This window comes from Microcaecilia unicolor, chromosome 4 (assembly GCF_901765095.1).
Source record: "Microcaecilia unicolor chromosome 4, aMicUni1.1, whole genome shotgun sequence".
NCBI classification, from domain to species: domain Eukaryota; kingdom Metazoa; phylum Chordata; class Amphibia; order Gymnophiona; family Siphonopidae; genus Microcaecilia; species Microcaecilia unicolor.
In genome coordinates, this window is record NC_044034.1 from 52,462,308 (window position 1) to 52,480,022 (window position 17,715).

A 17,715-nucleotide genomic window follows, 5' to 3' on the forward strand; every position below is an offset into this window, starting at 1 on the left:
ACGTAAGGTACTGATTTTTTCTGAAAAAGAAGTCTGCCAGAGTCTGGGCAGAAGGGGACAGTAGGTTGTCTTTCCACCATGGATGGAATGGATGTAAGTGATTTCACTATAGCATATAGGGCTGAACTATAGTGGCTTTACTAATGCGTTTGGAGTAGTGGTCACGTTTTGCCTTTAGGATGGTCTTTTTGTAATCAGTAGCCACTGTCTTACAGGTAAGACGTGATGAGAGTGTACGATATCTGTGCCAATAACATTCTGCAAGATGGAGTTGTTTTTTAAGCAGTTGTGTTTGTGTATATATATCCACCCAAGACTATTGTGATAGTCTTAGTCACGCCATGTCTCTCTTTAGGAAATCTCAGACAGTACAACTCCTGTCCTTTACCCATCCTATTATGCCAGCAATAAATCCAAGGCTATTCCTGATACCAATACAACTCTTTCAGGCACAGACCCTTTAGGCTATCTTCCTTCATGATGCATCTTGCAGGTCTGCACCCCAGCCTTGAACAGATTTCCCCTGCTCTGTTTCCACTTCCAGGCTAGATTCCCCTTATCCACCTGAAGCTCTTATAGGGACAGCAACTACTCCTTTACTCAGCCTGAATTTATCTCTTTCACTCCAAGATCCTGCAGTGTTCCCAAGGGTCTTGGCGGGGGTACCAGCAACCAAAGACTCTATTCCCCACTTCAATTCTGAGAAAATTAAAGAGTCATGAGATAGGAGGCAATGCTTCAACTGAGAACTTAATCCATCTTCCCAAGAAGCTATTGATATTACTGTGTCCTTGGCTTGGAAAAATACAATCCAGTATTGTCATGATTTGCTGGTCTGTGCAAAACCTTCATATATATTGGAGAGATTGTCCCCCTGTACCACTATTGAAGTTGACAATTCTGGTAATAGGATTTTAAATTCCATTCCTCATACAAAATGACCCTTGACTTGCATTTGTGGTACTTGTGCCTCCCTGTCACAAGCCCTAAAACATGACCATGTTGGCTGAATTTCCTTTATAGACATTAATACCAGTTCTCATGGAACTGATAAAGTTTTCTACTGTTCTGACTAAAACATTACCTGCTAGATCATTTGAGTAACATTTCTGGGAACCAAGTTAATGGCAAACCATTATTGCTTCTTTAATTATGAGTATCCATCTTGGGAATATTGTGTGGAGAGTTAATTAGGTAAGAGGTCAACAAGTTTGTCAATAGCTGAACCATCTTCAACATTACAGAATCCATAACTAAATTTGACTTTCACAATCTTCAGTTTGAAAAAGGCTCTAAACACAAGACCTTTATCTACTTCCATACAGTAAGTATTGTATTAGTGATGTAATCTAATGGTCATCCCCGCAATTTGTGCTATATACCAGGAACCCTTGAGGAACAGAATTAGTTTGGTTTTCATAGGCGCCTTTTTCCTAAAACTTAGCACACCTAACGGAATTAGCATGTGCTAAATGCTAAGAAGCCCATTTTATACCTTTGGGCTTCTTAGCATTTAGCATACGCTAGTCTTTACAAAAAGGGCCCCATAATTAACTTTAAGCATTTGTTTTGTCGGAGAGAACCTGAATATAGAGGGAAGTATCAAACACACAAGATTAATCTGTGAAAAAAAACATCTCTTTTAAGGGTGAAATTAGAAACCACAAAATATATCCCTGTTTTGGGGCAATAGGACCTTTAGAATTTGCTGTTTCCACAGACACATGGGTTGTCACATTATTTGCAGGTCTGTTCTTAGTTTTTCAGTTGAAAATCACTTGTTGCCACACAACCATGAGCTGTGTCTTTTTTTTCCCGTAATAATTATACTAATCTGTAATGCTAGATGTTTGATTTAAAACAGGAGGATAGCAGTCTTCCTGTTGTAATAAGAGGATGTTTGTGTGTGTTTATTAGATATTTGATATATTGCCTTTCAGTTAAGACGATCAAAGTAGTTAATGTGATAGCATGTTCAGTAGCGCTATAGAAATGATAAGTAGTAGTAGTAGTATTTGCAGTATGATATTAAGTGACTTGATTTCATTTTAGATAGGTTGTATTTTTCCATGCAAGATCTAAGAAATGACAGCAATTAAAGTTAAATGAAACAGATGATACATCAAATGCGGCTTGACAGATGCCGAGTGAAATCATTGGACAGCACAGAGGGAGAGAAGTTCCGCATGGTATGGGAACCGTTGTGGCTAACCATGCCCTCGAGAGCACAAAGTTTTATTTTGAACATTTAAAAAGCTCACAAGTGGGTAGTGGGAGGGTGGGGGGGGGGGGGAGACTTCTTTAGTTGGGGCAGTTGTAAGGGTAATTTCCTGCATAACTTATTTCAACATTGCTGTATGGGTGTGAAAGTTTTTGCTATATTTGTGTCCTATTTTGCTGCAATTGTTATCAATAAAAATGATTCAACATATAGGAAGGGGGGTTGGGGAGAAAATGTGAAATCTTGATGATGATCTAGTTGTATGATTTATATCCAGATGTATGATCATGGTCAGTTCTTTCAATTGTTAGGGGAGACCTGCAGTGGTTTGTTTAATTTGTTGATCATCAATAAAAATTATTGAAACGTAAAGTTAAATGAATTGTGTTCAGACACGATTCAGACACTTGTGTTCAGTGTAGCTCTCCTTTTGTAGAAAATATATACAATAAAGGACTAGTTTGTTGGTCTCTTATATTCCGATCACTGTCTACACAGGGAGTGCATAGTAAAGTTGATTGGCTGGTTCACTGTATTACTTCATTGCTTTTGTAAATTCATAATGTGTTCTAAATCACTGTTCTGTTTTGTCTGGTAGCCACATTGATCAAACCACAACATGGCAGGACCCCAGGAAAGCCATACTATCCCAGATGACTGTTACAGCTCCCACCAGTCCTACAGTGCAGCCAAATCTTATGAATCCAACATCAGGTAAGTACCTCTCAGTATTTTGTATAAATATTAACTTGCATATACTTAGGAAAAAGGTATCTGTTTTACTGTAGTGGGTATATTGTCTGCTGCTTTATTTTACTTTGCATTCTGATAGGTATTTATGTGCCTTGGAAACATGAATGGTCTATAAGGGAATACAAATAGCAACAGATAATATGTCATTATGGTACAGTACTGAAACACAGTTATATTACTTGCACTGGCATTTAAGTATGAATAGATAATGCTTTTCCTCATCTAGTTGTCTGGCTGTATTTAGATCTAACAGAGTTTGGTACTCATCTCCTATCATCATTCTGTCTTCCGATAATCTTTCAAAACACATTTTTCTGTAACTGTTCATCTGTCATAGTTATATATCTATAGGTAAACATATAAATCACATATTGTGATTGTTGCTGGAAACTATTTCCTCAGTCACATATATAGGTTGCAGATCTCTTCCAAATGGATAGATTTTTCCAGAGCTTTCAAGGGCGACATAAGTCTTTCAGCCACTCATGTGGTAGCTCCATGCCTTGCAGCTCCCCTTAGTTACATCCAACTGTTCCAGTAGTCAAAAAGTAGGTTTCTTCTCATTAGCCTTTTGGCACATTTTTAAGGTTTATTTGATTTTTGAAGTCTCCACTGAGCTTGTGTGCATTTTCTTGATATAACTGTTGCCACTAGGCTACCTGAGCAAATTGCTTTGTTTTCTTCTTACAGTCTAATTTAGAAGAAAAAATTGATTTTGTTTTTATTTTTCTCAGCATGTAAAGAGAAGTGACTTCAAATTCTGCCCCAAGTGCAAACAGTATATCCCTCATTGATCATTACAGTTTTACTCTGTGTCTAGGGTGAGACCATTCTGCAAGCTGTGGTATCTGAGAGTATATTACCACAGTTCAGGCCCACAAGAACAGGTTTGTAATGAACAAAAGTCCTGTTAATTGAAGCTGACATCAAAGGATTGGTGCATGGACCAGAAAACTGCCTCAGCTGTTATTGATCATGTCTCATAAAAGAGGTTCTCAACATCCTGAACAGCTCGGTCAGAGGTCAAGTCCAAAAATATCCTCCCTCAATCTAAGGCCAGGGCTTGGAAGTCTTCACTCAGTGAATAGATATGCTCTGAAACTCGTTGCCAGAGGATGTAGTAACAGTGGTTAGCGTATCTGGGTTTAAAAAAGGTTTAGACAAGTTCCTGGAGGAAAGTCCAAAGTCTGCTATTGAGATAGAATGGGGAAGCCTCTGTTTGCCCTGGGATTGGTAGCATGAAATCTTGCTACTATTTGGGTTTCTGCCAGGTACTTGTGACCTGGATTGGCTACTGTTGGAAAAAGGATACTGGGCTAGATGGACCATTGATCTGACCAGGTATGGTTATTCTTGTGTTCGTGTGTCTTAATACTACTTTTTAATACATGGCTCCACACCTTCCAAAGCAGTAGCGTAGGGGAAATAAGGTCTACTGCCTTAGCTTAATTAATGCTATAGTAGCTTCTGGGGATCTAGTGCAGAGCCTTCAGTACTGACCTCTAAAAAAGAGTGAAGGACATATGCTACCCTACAAAGTCAAACCTTGTTATCCGTGCTGTTTGAGAGATGGATAATATTTAAGTGTTACTTGATGTGCCAGATTCGTTGAGGTCCCATCATCAAGTGCCTCAACTCTGCTTTGAGCATAGATCAAAATTTGCCTCGCAACACCTCCCTTTCAACATATTGGACACATGATCATATCTTGTCTCTTTTATTCTTATTTTTATTTATGGAATGACTGCCTGAATTTTAGTCAAGAAATGTATTTAGTCCAGTAAAAAGAAGGTCTGGTGCATGGCTGCTGCTGTGGACTGTTGCTGTGTTGACTAAACTAAAGAAGATTGAAAAGGGATACCAAGAAGGAAAAATCCTGGGCTTCAAAGCTTATGGTACCAGATATGGCCCTATTTGCAACTTGTAAGTTCTCCCCCCCCCCCCCCCCCCCCCACACACACACAAAAAAACCCTAAAACTAAAAGGGTCCAAAGAACTGATCCTTATAGCTGCTTTTTGATGGACTAATTTTTTTTTTAATTACTGATTCTTATCACACAAACAAGGGAACATCATTCCATCTGAACAGTCAGTCTCTAGTCTCTGTTTCTCTCAAAATGTGTCTAAAATAATCCTCCTTAGAAAAAAAATCCTTCAGGAGTTCTTATTGGTTTGGAAGTTGGTTTTGCATTACTTATGAGGACAAGATCCTAGATCCTTTCTCTTGACCCTGCCACAGGAATACTATCTGCAGTTTTCAAGCGTTGAATACTGGCTTTACACAAGCGTCATTGTGGTTGGTGATCTCCAGCACGTAGAAAGAAGCTCCACTTCTGTACAGTCTGTCACATTCCTCTGGGCTTACTTCTACTGATGTGTCCTAGGACCATCAATATAGTTCTTACGAACCTGAAAGTTACCTTAACTCGTACAGTCCAAGTTTGCATTTTATTGGTGGTTACTTTAACTGTAGTTTCAGTGGACTCCAAGCTCTAGTGAATCACCTACCTTATACTATTGTTCATCATAATAGAATAGCTCTCTGCACATTTAAAGTTCTGCAAGTGCAAGAATGTTACCATTTCAGGTTAGATAGGAGATTGCATCATCTGTTATGTCCAAACAGAACTGACTTGACTTGCAAGTCAAAACTGTTAATATTAGGGCCAGAGTGGAGCTGGAGACCCACCTAAATTCTGGGTCAATCAAGATGATTTATGGTGCTGAAACAAGGAATTGAGTCCACACATTCGAAACTCACTACTCTTTGGGCATAGTCTCCCAATGATGTTGCTTGTCTGTTCTTCATAGCCTCTTTTGAGGATAGAGCTCAGCTCTGTCCAACTAGGGCCTCTCCAGAAAGCTCTGGAAATACTTTCTGGTGGCAGACATCAACATTAGACCCCTTGCATACCGTTGGAGGAATGCTGTCTTCAGAGCACATATATTACAAGTAAACAAATTTATTTTATTAGAACAGCATTCCTCTGTATCCTTTCAGACTATAAAAATATGTCCTTTATGAAACTGGTTGATAGATTTTATTTTAGAATGTCCCTCATCTCTATGCCTTTTTATGTGATGATCTCATTTGTCTTTGATGTTAATTACCTGCTTCAGACAAATACATTTAAAATTAGTTTTGTTTATCAGTTGAGTAGGATTCACCAATATGGTTTAAAAACATACCACTTATTAGTGCTACTATAGATATGCTGCATCTTGAGGTACTCCAGTAACGCCTGGGTTGTCTGACCCATAGAAATTTAATGGAGATTAAATGTACGTAAAGCTTGTAGTATTCCTGTAATATAACACATTCTGTAAGACACAATTATTTTGGTTTGTTGAGATATGGGAAACGAGGCTCTGTTGGACTAAAGTGTTAAATTTCTTTGTGTATGACATTCTGACTCATTTTTAACGTGCAGAAGCAATTTAACTGTTAGTATGAGTGAAGGAAGGATACAGACAAAGTTGAATTATGCATGCATGCAAAGAAAAAAAGGAAACAAACCGTCCACAAGAAAACAGAGCCAACACAAGAGTGGAAGTTAACCATAAAAAAGTCCTAAAACCACCAGTAGAAATATACGTTAAAATTTTAAAATGTTTCATCGAGGACAAGCAGGCCATAATCCTCACAAGTGGGTAATGCGACCTGTGTTGCCCAGCCCAGAGCTTATAACAACCTTAAAAGAGCTTTGGGGAGCGTGAGCCACGCTCCACTGCGCATGTGCGAGTTTCTTCCTGCCCACCACAAGAGCATGGTTCCCACAGTTCTTCTTTTACTGTGTTGAGAACAAGGCGTGATTTCTTTTCTTCTTGTTCCTCACAGCTTGGTCTGGTAGAGCCATTTGATTGGCTTTTGGCTAGTTTTTTTTGGCTACTTATGTTTTTCCCATGTTTTGGGTCTCTTCTTGCCCTCCATTTATTGTGTTTAGTGAATTTTGTGCTTGGCCCCCCCTTTTTTTTTTTTTTGCACCATTGAGTCGTTTGATTTGGCCTCGGAAGTTTTTCCTTCCATGTCCACCAAGGTTCTCAGTACTGGTGCAGTCGGACTATCTCTGGTATAGACACCCATTCTTGGTGTCTTCAGTGTCTGGAGCCTGACTGTAGCCCTTCCTACTATGTCCTATGCCTGCATGTGAAGAAAAGGACCCGGTTGGTCAGAGAAGCTCAGTATCAGAATTTTTGGAGCCCAATCCGAATATTCCATCAGTACGTATCCTATGTTTCTGTTATTAATCAAATTTCTCTTAGATTTAATATACATAGTAGGAGTCAGACAATATAAAAATAGAAGAGTCGGAGTCAAAGGTTTGGTGATTCAGCACTACAGCCCTGGTTTGATCTATATATATTAAGAGGATTATATATGTTATTCTTTAAGGATTTTATTGATCAAAAGTTTTTATATACAACTTTATAGGTGGTATAGAGTTGTATGTAAGTTGCTTAGAGTGAACATATTGTGAAAGCTTGTACTGATAAGCACAGTTTTGTGATTTTGTATATGATGTTTTTAAACATAAGTTGATTGTTTATTTCATGGTTTTCATTGGTTGTATTTATAGTTTTTTGTCTGGTGAAGATGATCTGAAACATGGCCATGTTGGGTTCTGATTGTTTTATTCAATAAAAGGTTTTTATCCAGTTTTTGCTTCCTCTCTTTTGATCCGCTATGGTGGTCATCCATCTGTTGTGAATCTTTGTTTTTTCTGTGTGGTGGACCAAATGTAATGATATGTTTTGAAATAAATTATTGCACAGACTGCTTTTCTAAATATGAGATCAACTGTAAGACACTGTGCATATATTATTGTGATATAGCAAAAGTAATTTAATGCTTGTTGAAATGTTTCTCCCTAGAAGTTTTGACTTTTCATACAGAAAAATTTTCACATACAAGTTTGCTGTATAGAAATTCACATGCAGTTGTAAAATGTTTTTACTTGGACATATATTTAAGAGATGTGCTGCTTTCATTTTACTGTTATAAATATTACCTTACACCATCCTTACTAATTTTACGTTAACAAGAATTTGAAAAGTATATATTTGCCTGAAAAGATGACGTGGAGCAGCATTTTTGAAAGCGGCGATTTTGAAAGGACATCCAAGTCAGAACGTCCCCAATGGATGTTCATATGACATGCATTTTTGAACAGGATTCAACTTGTTCAAAATACATGAGATGGACATCCATGCACTGGGAATGTCTGGCATGAACAGCCATTTTACAAACTGAAATGTCCAGATTTTCAATGGAGGAAAACAATGGACATGGATGTCTGTATAGCAGCATTTTTAAACAGCCACACAGACGTTCATGCAGAGCAAAGGGTCAGCCTAGTGGTTAGTGTGTGAACTGGAAACCACGGGACCCAGGTTCAAATCCCGCTTTAACTGTTGGTTTTTATAATTGTGAGTCCTCCAGGAACAGAAAAATACCACTGTACCTGAATATATACCACTTCAGTGGCCTACAGGCTTGCAGGTGTATTACATATATAGATGTACAGTAGGGCTCACAGTTTAAAATGGAAAAGAGTTAAAATGGGATCTGAACCTGGATCCTGTGATTCCCAGTCCATCGCATTAACCACTAGGCGGCTACTAAGACTTGCTTCCTAGTCTATCAAGAATGCCCATAATATCTGAAGCTGTCATAGAGCCTGGTATCCCTTTTCCTGAGGGGGGGGGGAGAGGGAGACCTCAACCACTGGGGGATTGAGGTGGTGTCATGCCTTATTCCCTCCAGTAGACTGCTACTCTATCAGTGCATTTTTCTTTAACCTGGATGTTCCTGAAACAGGTCTCAATAAAGATGTTCTTTTTATTTATCACTTCCCCTTCGTTAAGCACTGTTGGAAGCTCTGATTTCAAGCTCTTCCTAGCTCCACCCAAAATACGCCCCCCTTGCTATTTGAACGTACTGCAGTGTTGAATGCTTCTGTTCTGCCTTTGAAAAATCGGGATTTGGGTGTTTTGAGCACATGGACGTCTATTTTGGCCTTTTGAGACGTCCATCTGCCTTGAAAATGAGCGTCATTTGTTTACTATAAAGCAGCTGATATGTATAATATTACGTTATTAAGGAGTATCATCAATGTCTATATAGTCAAAGGTCATAGGATCTGATAAAGCTAGTCCAGACCAGCGGCTTGCAAATTTGTAATTAATCTAAAACTTGACATAAATGTGATACAAGTTTGTGTTATCAATCCATATGCTTATTTTTCTCTGTACAGTCTGTAAAGCTTCTAATGTAGCTATAAAACTGTATAACATGGCCAAAATCCACAAAACCTTTTCAATGCAATGCCATCATTGTTGGGTACTAATTCCAGACCTTGCTGTCAGCTAAGTTTGGTACTGGTAAACTTCAGGAGGGACAATGTGCTTCAATTAAAGAGAATTTGTTACTGCAAAAAAAAAAAAAAAAGAGAGAAAAATTTTTTAGAAAATTAGCAGACTGAAGACATTGCATTTTATTAATTTTCCTAAATTACCAGCTGTTGCTCTTCTTACTATTTTTAAAAGATATTTCTTAGAACAATCATACCCTCCTGTCTCTAGAATATATTATCTGTTGCCTTATACCAAGAAATCTTCTGATTAACCATTAGCTGTGGTTTCTGAGGTACCCTTTGATCATTTAAATTTAACTCAGATGTTAGAAGATGAAACTGTTGAAGTCCATCCAGGTTACTACTTTGTGGACTTTGCCTTGTTACCAGATCGAGATTGGATTTTGAGAATGTTTGTTTGTCATAGACCCAGATCGAGATTGGATTTTGAGAATGTTTGTTTGTCATAGACCAGGATTATTTTTGAACTATAGCATTAGTTTTTCCTGATATTTCTAGACAAATTCAACGGCGACGTCAGTCCTTTCTGAAATTTGTATCCATATGTTTTGCAGTTAGGGCTTATCTTTTGGCTTAATTTTCCTTGTAAATGTGTGATTGGTCTCGACTCCTCCTCCTTCATTGTTGGCTTCTATAACTTCTACTCCATAATTAGCTTGGTGTTGTTTTTCTACCTTTTTCTTTATTAACAATATTTCTTTGTATTGTGCCTTGCCTCCTGCCTTTATTTTATGTATTTGAGATAGTTATCACTTTGTTTTTCTTTTTTCCTCTGTATAAGATGGAATTTTAAGTATATTTCCTCTTTTATTTTTATTGTAAATTATTAATTGTGATATTTCTGTTCTATTCAAGAATTTTCTTGTAGTCTGTGTGAAATTGCTTAAAATAAAATTAAAAAAAAAAAGTCAAGTAAGGAATCCAATGGTCCACACCAAAGCAGCTTCTTGGATGCTTTCATCCGTAGAGTAATCGGGAGCTGGTTCTAGAGCATAGGACCTACAACATTAAGCATGGAATTTCGAAAAGTTACTAGGAAAACTTGGCGAGGAGATGGAACCACTAGCTGACCCTGTTAAGCAGACTGAAGAGTACGTGAAGGAATATAGGGTACTAAAAGCCTAGACAGAAATAAAGGTGAATCAACTTGATGAGTTTTATGTACTGGAATTAAGAAACTTAAATGTTATACGAAATATTGAACAGGTAACCAATGTTTGGCTCGCAAGAAGGAGGTAACATGGTTGAATTTTCTTGCTCCACAAAGCAGCTGCATGGCGATGTTCAGTACTACAGTACAAGTCTAAAAATCCAGATTGCTCAAGGATTGGCTCAGTCTGGATTTTCTGGATTCTCAGGCAGTACTTTTTAAAATTCAAATTTATGGAAGAATAAAGAGCTGAACAGCAAATATTTCAGAAATTCTGTTGTCAGCATCGTTCCTTCCCTTCCAGTGTCTCTGCTCACCATAGGAGGAGGCCAAGCCTCCCCCCCCCCCCCCCCCCCCCGGCTACACCTCTCCCATCCCTTCCCTCCCCGCACAGTCCGCCATCTTTCCCCTAACTCCTGGCCCTACCCTCGGCTCTGTCTCGCTCTCTCACACACCTTTTGTTGTTGCAGTGCCAGTGGCAGCCTTACTCACAGGCTGCCTCCGGCATGCACTGGGCTTTTCCCTCTGACCTGTCCCGCTCCTTCTGATTCAACTTCCTGTTTTTGGAAGGACAGGTCTAAGGGAAAAGCCCAGTGAGTAAGGATGCTGCTGACACTGCAGCACTGAAGACTTCAGAAGGTGAGAGTGAGAACAAGTGGGCAGAGCTGGGAACGGAGGGAAAGATGCTAGATTGTGTTAGTCTGTGTGTAGGGGAGGGAGGGGTGAACAGGAGGGAGGGAGAGAATGTGTAAATCCACATTCTCGGGCTGTTCGCAAACCACAGTTAGTTTGAGGTCCAGATTCTCGGGTAGTCCAGATTTTCAGCATCCAGATTTTTGGATTTCTACTGTAATTGGAGTCACTTGGATCCATGAAAATGGGAAACCAACAAGCTGCAGCAGGTTATTTAAGGTGAGTGGACCTCACAGGTTCTTGCACAAACGAGTTGTGTCAAGTACTCCTTTGTGATACGCAATAAACCTGACATGGACATGAAATTTGTAACATTTTTATACAGTGTAATGCAGGGCTGTGGAGTTAGTCGGAATCAAGTAATTTGGGTGGAGTTGATAAAAATGTACCAACTCTGATTCCAGCATCAAATTAAAAAATGTATAATATATGTATGGTAAATTTACTGTTTTATGACTGTACATACATATCTCTGTCCTAGATCTTTGTTATATTTACTAGTAATTTAGATCCCCAGAACAAAAAATGTAGGGGTCCACTTACCAAGCTATAGGGAAAACGGCCCGCACTAGTGGTGGGGGCCATTTTTCCAACGCGCAGGGCCCTTTTTACCACAGTGGGTAAAAAGCCCCCAGATACACATGCCCATGTGGTAAGAGAACTCTTACCATGTGGCCATGCGGCAGGGATCTCTTACCGCCACCCATTGAGGTAGTGATAAGGCTCCCGCGTTAACCTGGTAGTAACCGGGCAGCACGTGGCGATGATTGCTTACTGCCGCGCAAGCCATTCCGAAAGTTTACTTTTCCCCCCGGAAATGGCACACGCTCGGGGCAGGACTACCGCTGGCGGCCACATTGGGCCGGCGATAATCCTGGAAGAGCAAGCGGTAAGCCTGCATTGGGCTTACCGCCGCTCTGTAAAAGAGCCCTCCCCCAAAAGCCTAATATCAAAAGGAGCTAGAGTCTGAGTCGGACTGTAGAAAAATAGAGGAGTCGGAGTTAAAGGTTTGGTGTACTAACTGTACAGCCCTGGTGTAATGTAATATAACACAATTTCTAGAGCCCACAATAAATCTTTTATTAGCACAACTATTGCATTATTAATCAAACATTAATATTTAGACAAAAAATATTAAGAAGCTTTAGTAGTCTTCACATTATTTTTGTTGTTCTGGTGTTGCTTTGATGACATATAGCAAAGTTAACAACAATAATATAACCCATAAACAATGGCTTTCACAGGAAAAAATCTAAATACAAGAACTGCTTTGTTCACCGGTTCTAAAACTACCACAGGACACCTGAGTGCCTCCCGAAGTAATGCATACTGCAGGTTAGTAAAAGAGCCCCCAAATTAATCTTTGACTACAAAAATGTCGATCCTTATGGTAACCCAGGTCTCATCAACCAGCTTAGTTCTCCCTCTGATACTGACCTGGGCCGCAAAAATAGAATCCTTTTTCTTTTCCTGTTCTAGTTCTTACCACTCTCTCCACACCTCACCCAGTCCTTTTTTGAGCTTGGGCACAGGCTGGGGCCAGATAAAAATCTGGAAGGCCATAGGATGTCAAGCCTAGGCTTCAACCTTAGTATCCTTTAACATTCTGGAAGTAAGTTCCTTGTCATCAGCAGCAGATGAATCCATTACGAATGGGTTGTGTCCACCTACCAGCAGGGGGAGATAGAGAACACTGAAAACCATAGTGCCTCTAGGACGGCTAGCTCCATGTGCCTCTCAGTATTTCTCTATCTCCCAGCAGGGTAGGACACAGCTTGTTCAGCTCCTTGAAAATTTCTGCCTGGGGAGGCTCCTGTGCTTGGCCAGTTGAGCTGGGGTGTTGTGACTGGTGGTGCCCACTTTAAAATGCACATAGGTTTGCCCTTTCCCTGCCTTTCCCACTTTCCCCTTGTGGATATAAGCTTATAGGTTCGCCCTGCCCCTGCCTTTCCCACCCTCTACTGCCTCCAGAGTACCTCTGTAGCTGTTTGCCTCCAACTTTCCTCACAGCGTTAAAAAAAAAAACGCGCTTTTTATGCGCTGCTATTCTGAGGCTTTGATTGACATGCAGTGTGACCGGAGCTCGGTGGACTCGGTCCTTTGAGGTAAGAGCGGTACTCAGCTCCTCCGGGGAGGGCCCGCGGACGGCATTCTGATCGGGTTGATTTTGGCGCGAAGCCGACATTTTGTGTTTTATTCCACCGTTTTTCGGCGATGGCTGCTGAGGGAGTTAAGCACTGTTCCTGTTGTGGCAAGCGTAGATCAGCAGCGGGGCTCTGTAAAACGTGCTGTATAGACGGTAGAGCCAGTATGAGCATGGCGAGCGATGAGTCTTCCCGCTCAATGGAGCTGGCTTGGAAGCGCCACATGGCTCGACCCCCGCGGTTGCGGTGGAGTCTGTGAGCAGAGGGGCACCTCGGGCCGAGGCTACCAGAGGAGCTCCGTTACCTGTAGCTCCTAATTCGGAGACGGGAGGTCAGGCTGAGTTTTTCTCCCTTGAGTTTGTACTTATTTTACATAAAGCCTTCATGCTGAAAACAGCTCTGCCGCAGGTGTCTGACACTGCGTTGCTACCTGGTCTCCCTCCGACTGATGATGCCCGGGGCAGATGTCGGAAGTGGATGCCCCTGAGTGTTGGATGCACGCTAAACATAGACGGGTAAATTCCCCATCGGAGAGTGGCGCACCCCCCCCCCCCCCCCCCCCCCGGTGGTCGGGCGGTGGGGACTCTGAGGGATCTGGCAGGCCTTCGTGATCTGAGCCAGAGGAAGGTGCCAGTTTCCCACTGGATCTGGATGATCCCACTGCGGTTCGGATTTTCCACCGCGATGAGCTGTCAGCGCTTATCTCTGATGCCTTACAGGCCCTCTCTATTGATGATCCTGTTAAAGGCGAGGCCTCCTCTGGTAATCCGAGGATGGCGAGTACTAAGAAGCCTGCTCGAGCCTTTCCTTTGCATGACTCCATCCAAGAGCTTATTTCTGCTCAATGGGCTGACCCAGAGGGGCCCTTGAAAGTGGCCAGGGCATTGGGGCATCTTTACCCTCTGAGTGAGGAGCACTTGGCCTATTTTGGGATGCCTAAAGTGGATGCCTTAGTCACAGCTGTGACAAAAAAGACCACCCTCCCAGTAGAGGGAGGGGTCTCCCTGAAGGACATTCAGGACTGGCGGCTGGAATCAGCGCTAAAACGGTCCTTTGAGATTTCGGGCCTAGCCTTAAGGGCGTCTGTTTGTAGTTCTTATGCTGCTCGAGCCTGCCTTTCTTGGTTACAACAGGCAGTGGATCAGCCCGTGGATGGTGCGGAGTCCCTCGCTGAGGTTGCATCGCGCATGGAGTCAGCCTTGTCATTTTTAGCTGACGCCCTCTTTGATCTGGTCAGAGCTTCGGCTAAACAGATGTCTGTGACGGTGTCCGGCCGCCGCCTTCTATGGCTATGGCATTGGGCGGCTGACAGCTGGTGAAGTTGCCCTTTCGGGGACTTCTGTTATTTGGAGAGGATTGTTAAAGACCTGGGGAATGCTAAACCCCAGTGGTTACCTGAGGATAGGCCACGGCCTTCTTCCAAAGGTCAGGTGGTTCCCTCCTCTAGACATCGCTTCCGTGAAGCTAGAAGGTATCCCCCGGGGCAGTCTGCTGGGTTTATTCAACGTGCCCGTTTTCAGCAGAGGAACTCTTTTCGCTCGGACAAGCGATCCGCAGCGGCCGGTGCTAGGCCTGGAGTTCAAGGGCTACCCTCTCAATGATGGTGTGCCGGTCCACTCCTCCTTTACAGCTGAAGGAGGATGCCTTCCCCTCTTTCTAGAGGAGTGGACCAAGATTACCTCGGATCAGTGGGTCCTGGACCTGATCAGAGAAGGTTACCGATTGGAATTCAATGCCCCGGTGAGAGACGTGTTTTTGGAGTCCCGATGCGGTACTGCCGTCAAACGGGCGGCTGTAGAGGAGACCCTACAAGTTTTGTTGCACCTTGGGGCGGTGATCCCTGTGCCTCCCGCCGAACACAGCTGCGGTCGTTATTCCATTTACTTTGTGGTGCCGCGAAAAGGCGGGTCTTTTCGGCCCATTCTCGACTTGAAGGAAGTCAACAAGTCTCTGAGAGTGCGGCATTTTCACATGGAAACCCTGCGCTCCGTCATTGTGGCTTTACAGCCAGGAGAGTTCCTCATGTCTCTGGACCTAAGAAGCTTTCTTGCACATACCTATTTGGCCCCCGCCCAACGGTTCCTCTGATTTGCGGTGTTGGGAAGACATTTCCAGTTTCGGGCCTTGCCTTTTGGCCTCGCCACAGCTCCCCAAACCTTTTCAAAGGTAATGGTGGTAGTAGCTGCCTTTCTCGGGCGAGAGGGTATCCGGGTTCACCCGTACCTAGACGACTGGCTCATCAGAGTGGACTCGGCAAAAGAGAATCATCATGTCACAGCCAGAGTGGTCTCAGTACTGCAATCTCTGGGCTGGGTCGTCAATATACCCAAAAGTCACCTGACCCCCCTCTCAATCTCTAGAATATTTGGGGGTCCGGTTCGACATGGCCTCGGGATTTGTTTATCTACCCGACCAAAGGCGGTGCAAGCTTCAGAATCAGGTCCGTCTGCTCCTGAGGATGCCTCGCCCGCGAGCTTGGGACTTTGTCCAGCTGTTGGGGTCGATGACGGCCACCTTAGAAGTGGTGCCATGGGCGAGAGCACATATGAGACCTCTGCAGATTGCCCTGCTTCAACGATGGGCTCCAATGTCCCAGGATTATCAACGCAGACTCACGTGGCTCCCTGCGGCCCGACTCTATGGAGTGGTGGCTCTCAGACAGCATGCTGTGGCGAGGAATGCCGCTAGCACTTCCCGATTGGTGCCTGGTGGTAACGGATGCCAGCCTGAAGGGCTGGGGAGCACATTGCCAGGGAAGCTATGCCCAGGGTCTATAGACACCCGAGGAAACGGGGTGGTCCATCAATCGCTTAGAACTGAGCGATATTTCAGGCGCTTCTGGCCTTTCACAAAACCCTGGAGGGACTGGCTGTCAGAGTTCTGTTGGACAACACGACAACAGTGACCTACATAAATCGACAAGGCGGCACTCAGTGCAGAGCACTGGCCGCGGAGGCCGCTCTAATTTGCCACTGGGCCGAGCTACATCTGCAGCTTCTGTCAGCAGCTCACATAGCAGGTCAGAGCAACGTGCAAGCCAATTTTCTAAGCAGGCATCAAATCGACCCAGCGGAGTGTGAACTGGCAGACGAAGTGTTCCTTCAGATCTGTGCCAAATGGGGAAAGCCCGTAATGGATCTTATGGCATCAAGCACAAATGCCAAAGTCCCATCCTTTTTCAGCAGACAGAGAGATCCTCACTTGGTGGAGTTGGATGCCTTGGCTCAACCCTGGCCTCCGGGCCTCCTGTATGTGTTCCCTCCTTGGCCCTTAATAGGGCGGCTCCTCCTGAGAATTCGGCTACATCAAGGAGTGGTGATCCTCATTGCCCCGGATTGACCCAGGCGGCCGTGGTGTGCGGACCTCCGGCGGATGCTGGTGGAGGCTCCCCTTCCTTTGCCTCTGGTTCCTAACCTGTTGACGCAGGGCCCGGTGCCCATGGAAGATCCATGCCGCTTTGGTCTTACGGCATGGCTATTGAGAGGGCGCAATTGAGAGATGGGTTATTCTAACAAGGTCATCTCCACTCTCTTGCAGGCCCGCAAGCGTTCCACTTCCGTTGCCTGTGCTCGGATCTGGTGCCAGTTTGAGGCTTGGTGTGCTTCTAAAGCGATCACACCCATGCGGGCTTCTGTCTCGCCGATACTTGACTTTCTGCAGGATGGTTTACAAAAAGGCTTGGCCTATAATTCCCTGCGTGTTCAAGTGGCAGCGTTGTCATGCTTTCGGGGGAAGGTCGCTGGCCTCTCCCTGGCTTCACATCCGGACATTGCACGGTTTCAGAGAGGGATGCTTCAGCTCCGGCCTCCCGTGCGGGGCCCTTGCCCAGCCTGGAACCTGGGGCTAGCATTAAAGGCTCTTCAGTGTTCGCCCTTCGAGCCGCTGAAGCGAGCTTCGGTGAAGGATGTGACTCTAAAAACGGTCTTTTTGGTGGCCATTGCATCGGCGAGACGGGTATCTGAGCTCCAGGTGCTGTCCTGTCGAGACCCATTTCTGCAATTCTCAGAGTCCGGAGTAACGGTACGTACTGTGCCTTCCTTCCTGCCTAAGGTGGTTTCAGCGTTTCACCTAAACCAGCCTATTTATCTGCCTTCCTTTACTAGGGAGGAGTTTCCAGAATCTTTTGGGCAGTTGCACCTTCTGGATTTGCGCAGGGCTCTGTTGCAGTATCTGCAGATGTCTAATGCTTTCAGGACCTCTGATCACCTTTTTGTATTTTTTGTCAGGTCCTCGCAGAGGGTCTCCAGCGTCTAAAGCCACTATAGCCTGTTGGCTTAAGGAAGCCATTTTTTCTGCATATCTGCTATCTGGCCGTCCTCCGCCTTATGCCTTTAAGGCTCATTCCACAAGAGCGATTTCTTCCTCTTGGGCTGAGACGGG

General features: G+C 43.5%; 1 protein-coding gene across 6 annotated transcripts in view; it reads left to right on the top strand.

The window, feature by feature from the left end:
- The window catches only part of YAP1 (Yes associated protein 1), a 252,226-nt gene that overhangs the window by 132,027 nt on the left and 102,484 nt on the right, over positions 1–17,715 (top strand). For all 6 annotated transcript variants that reach the window (XM_030200236.1, XM_030200238.1, XM_030200237.1 and 3 more), the window contains exon 3: positions 2,820–2,935. In XM_030200236.1, the coding sequence (XP_030056096.1) occupies positions 2,820–2,935 (116 nt within the window). The remainder of the gene's footprint in view (positions 1–2,819; positions 2,936–17,715) is intronic.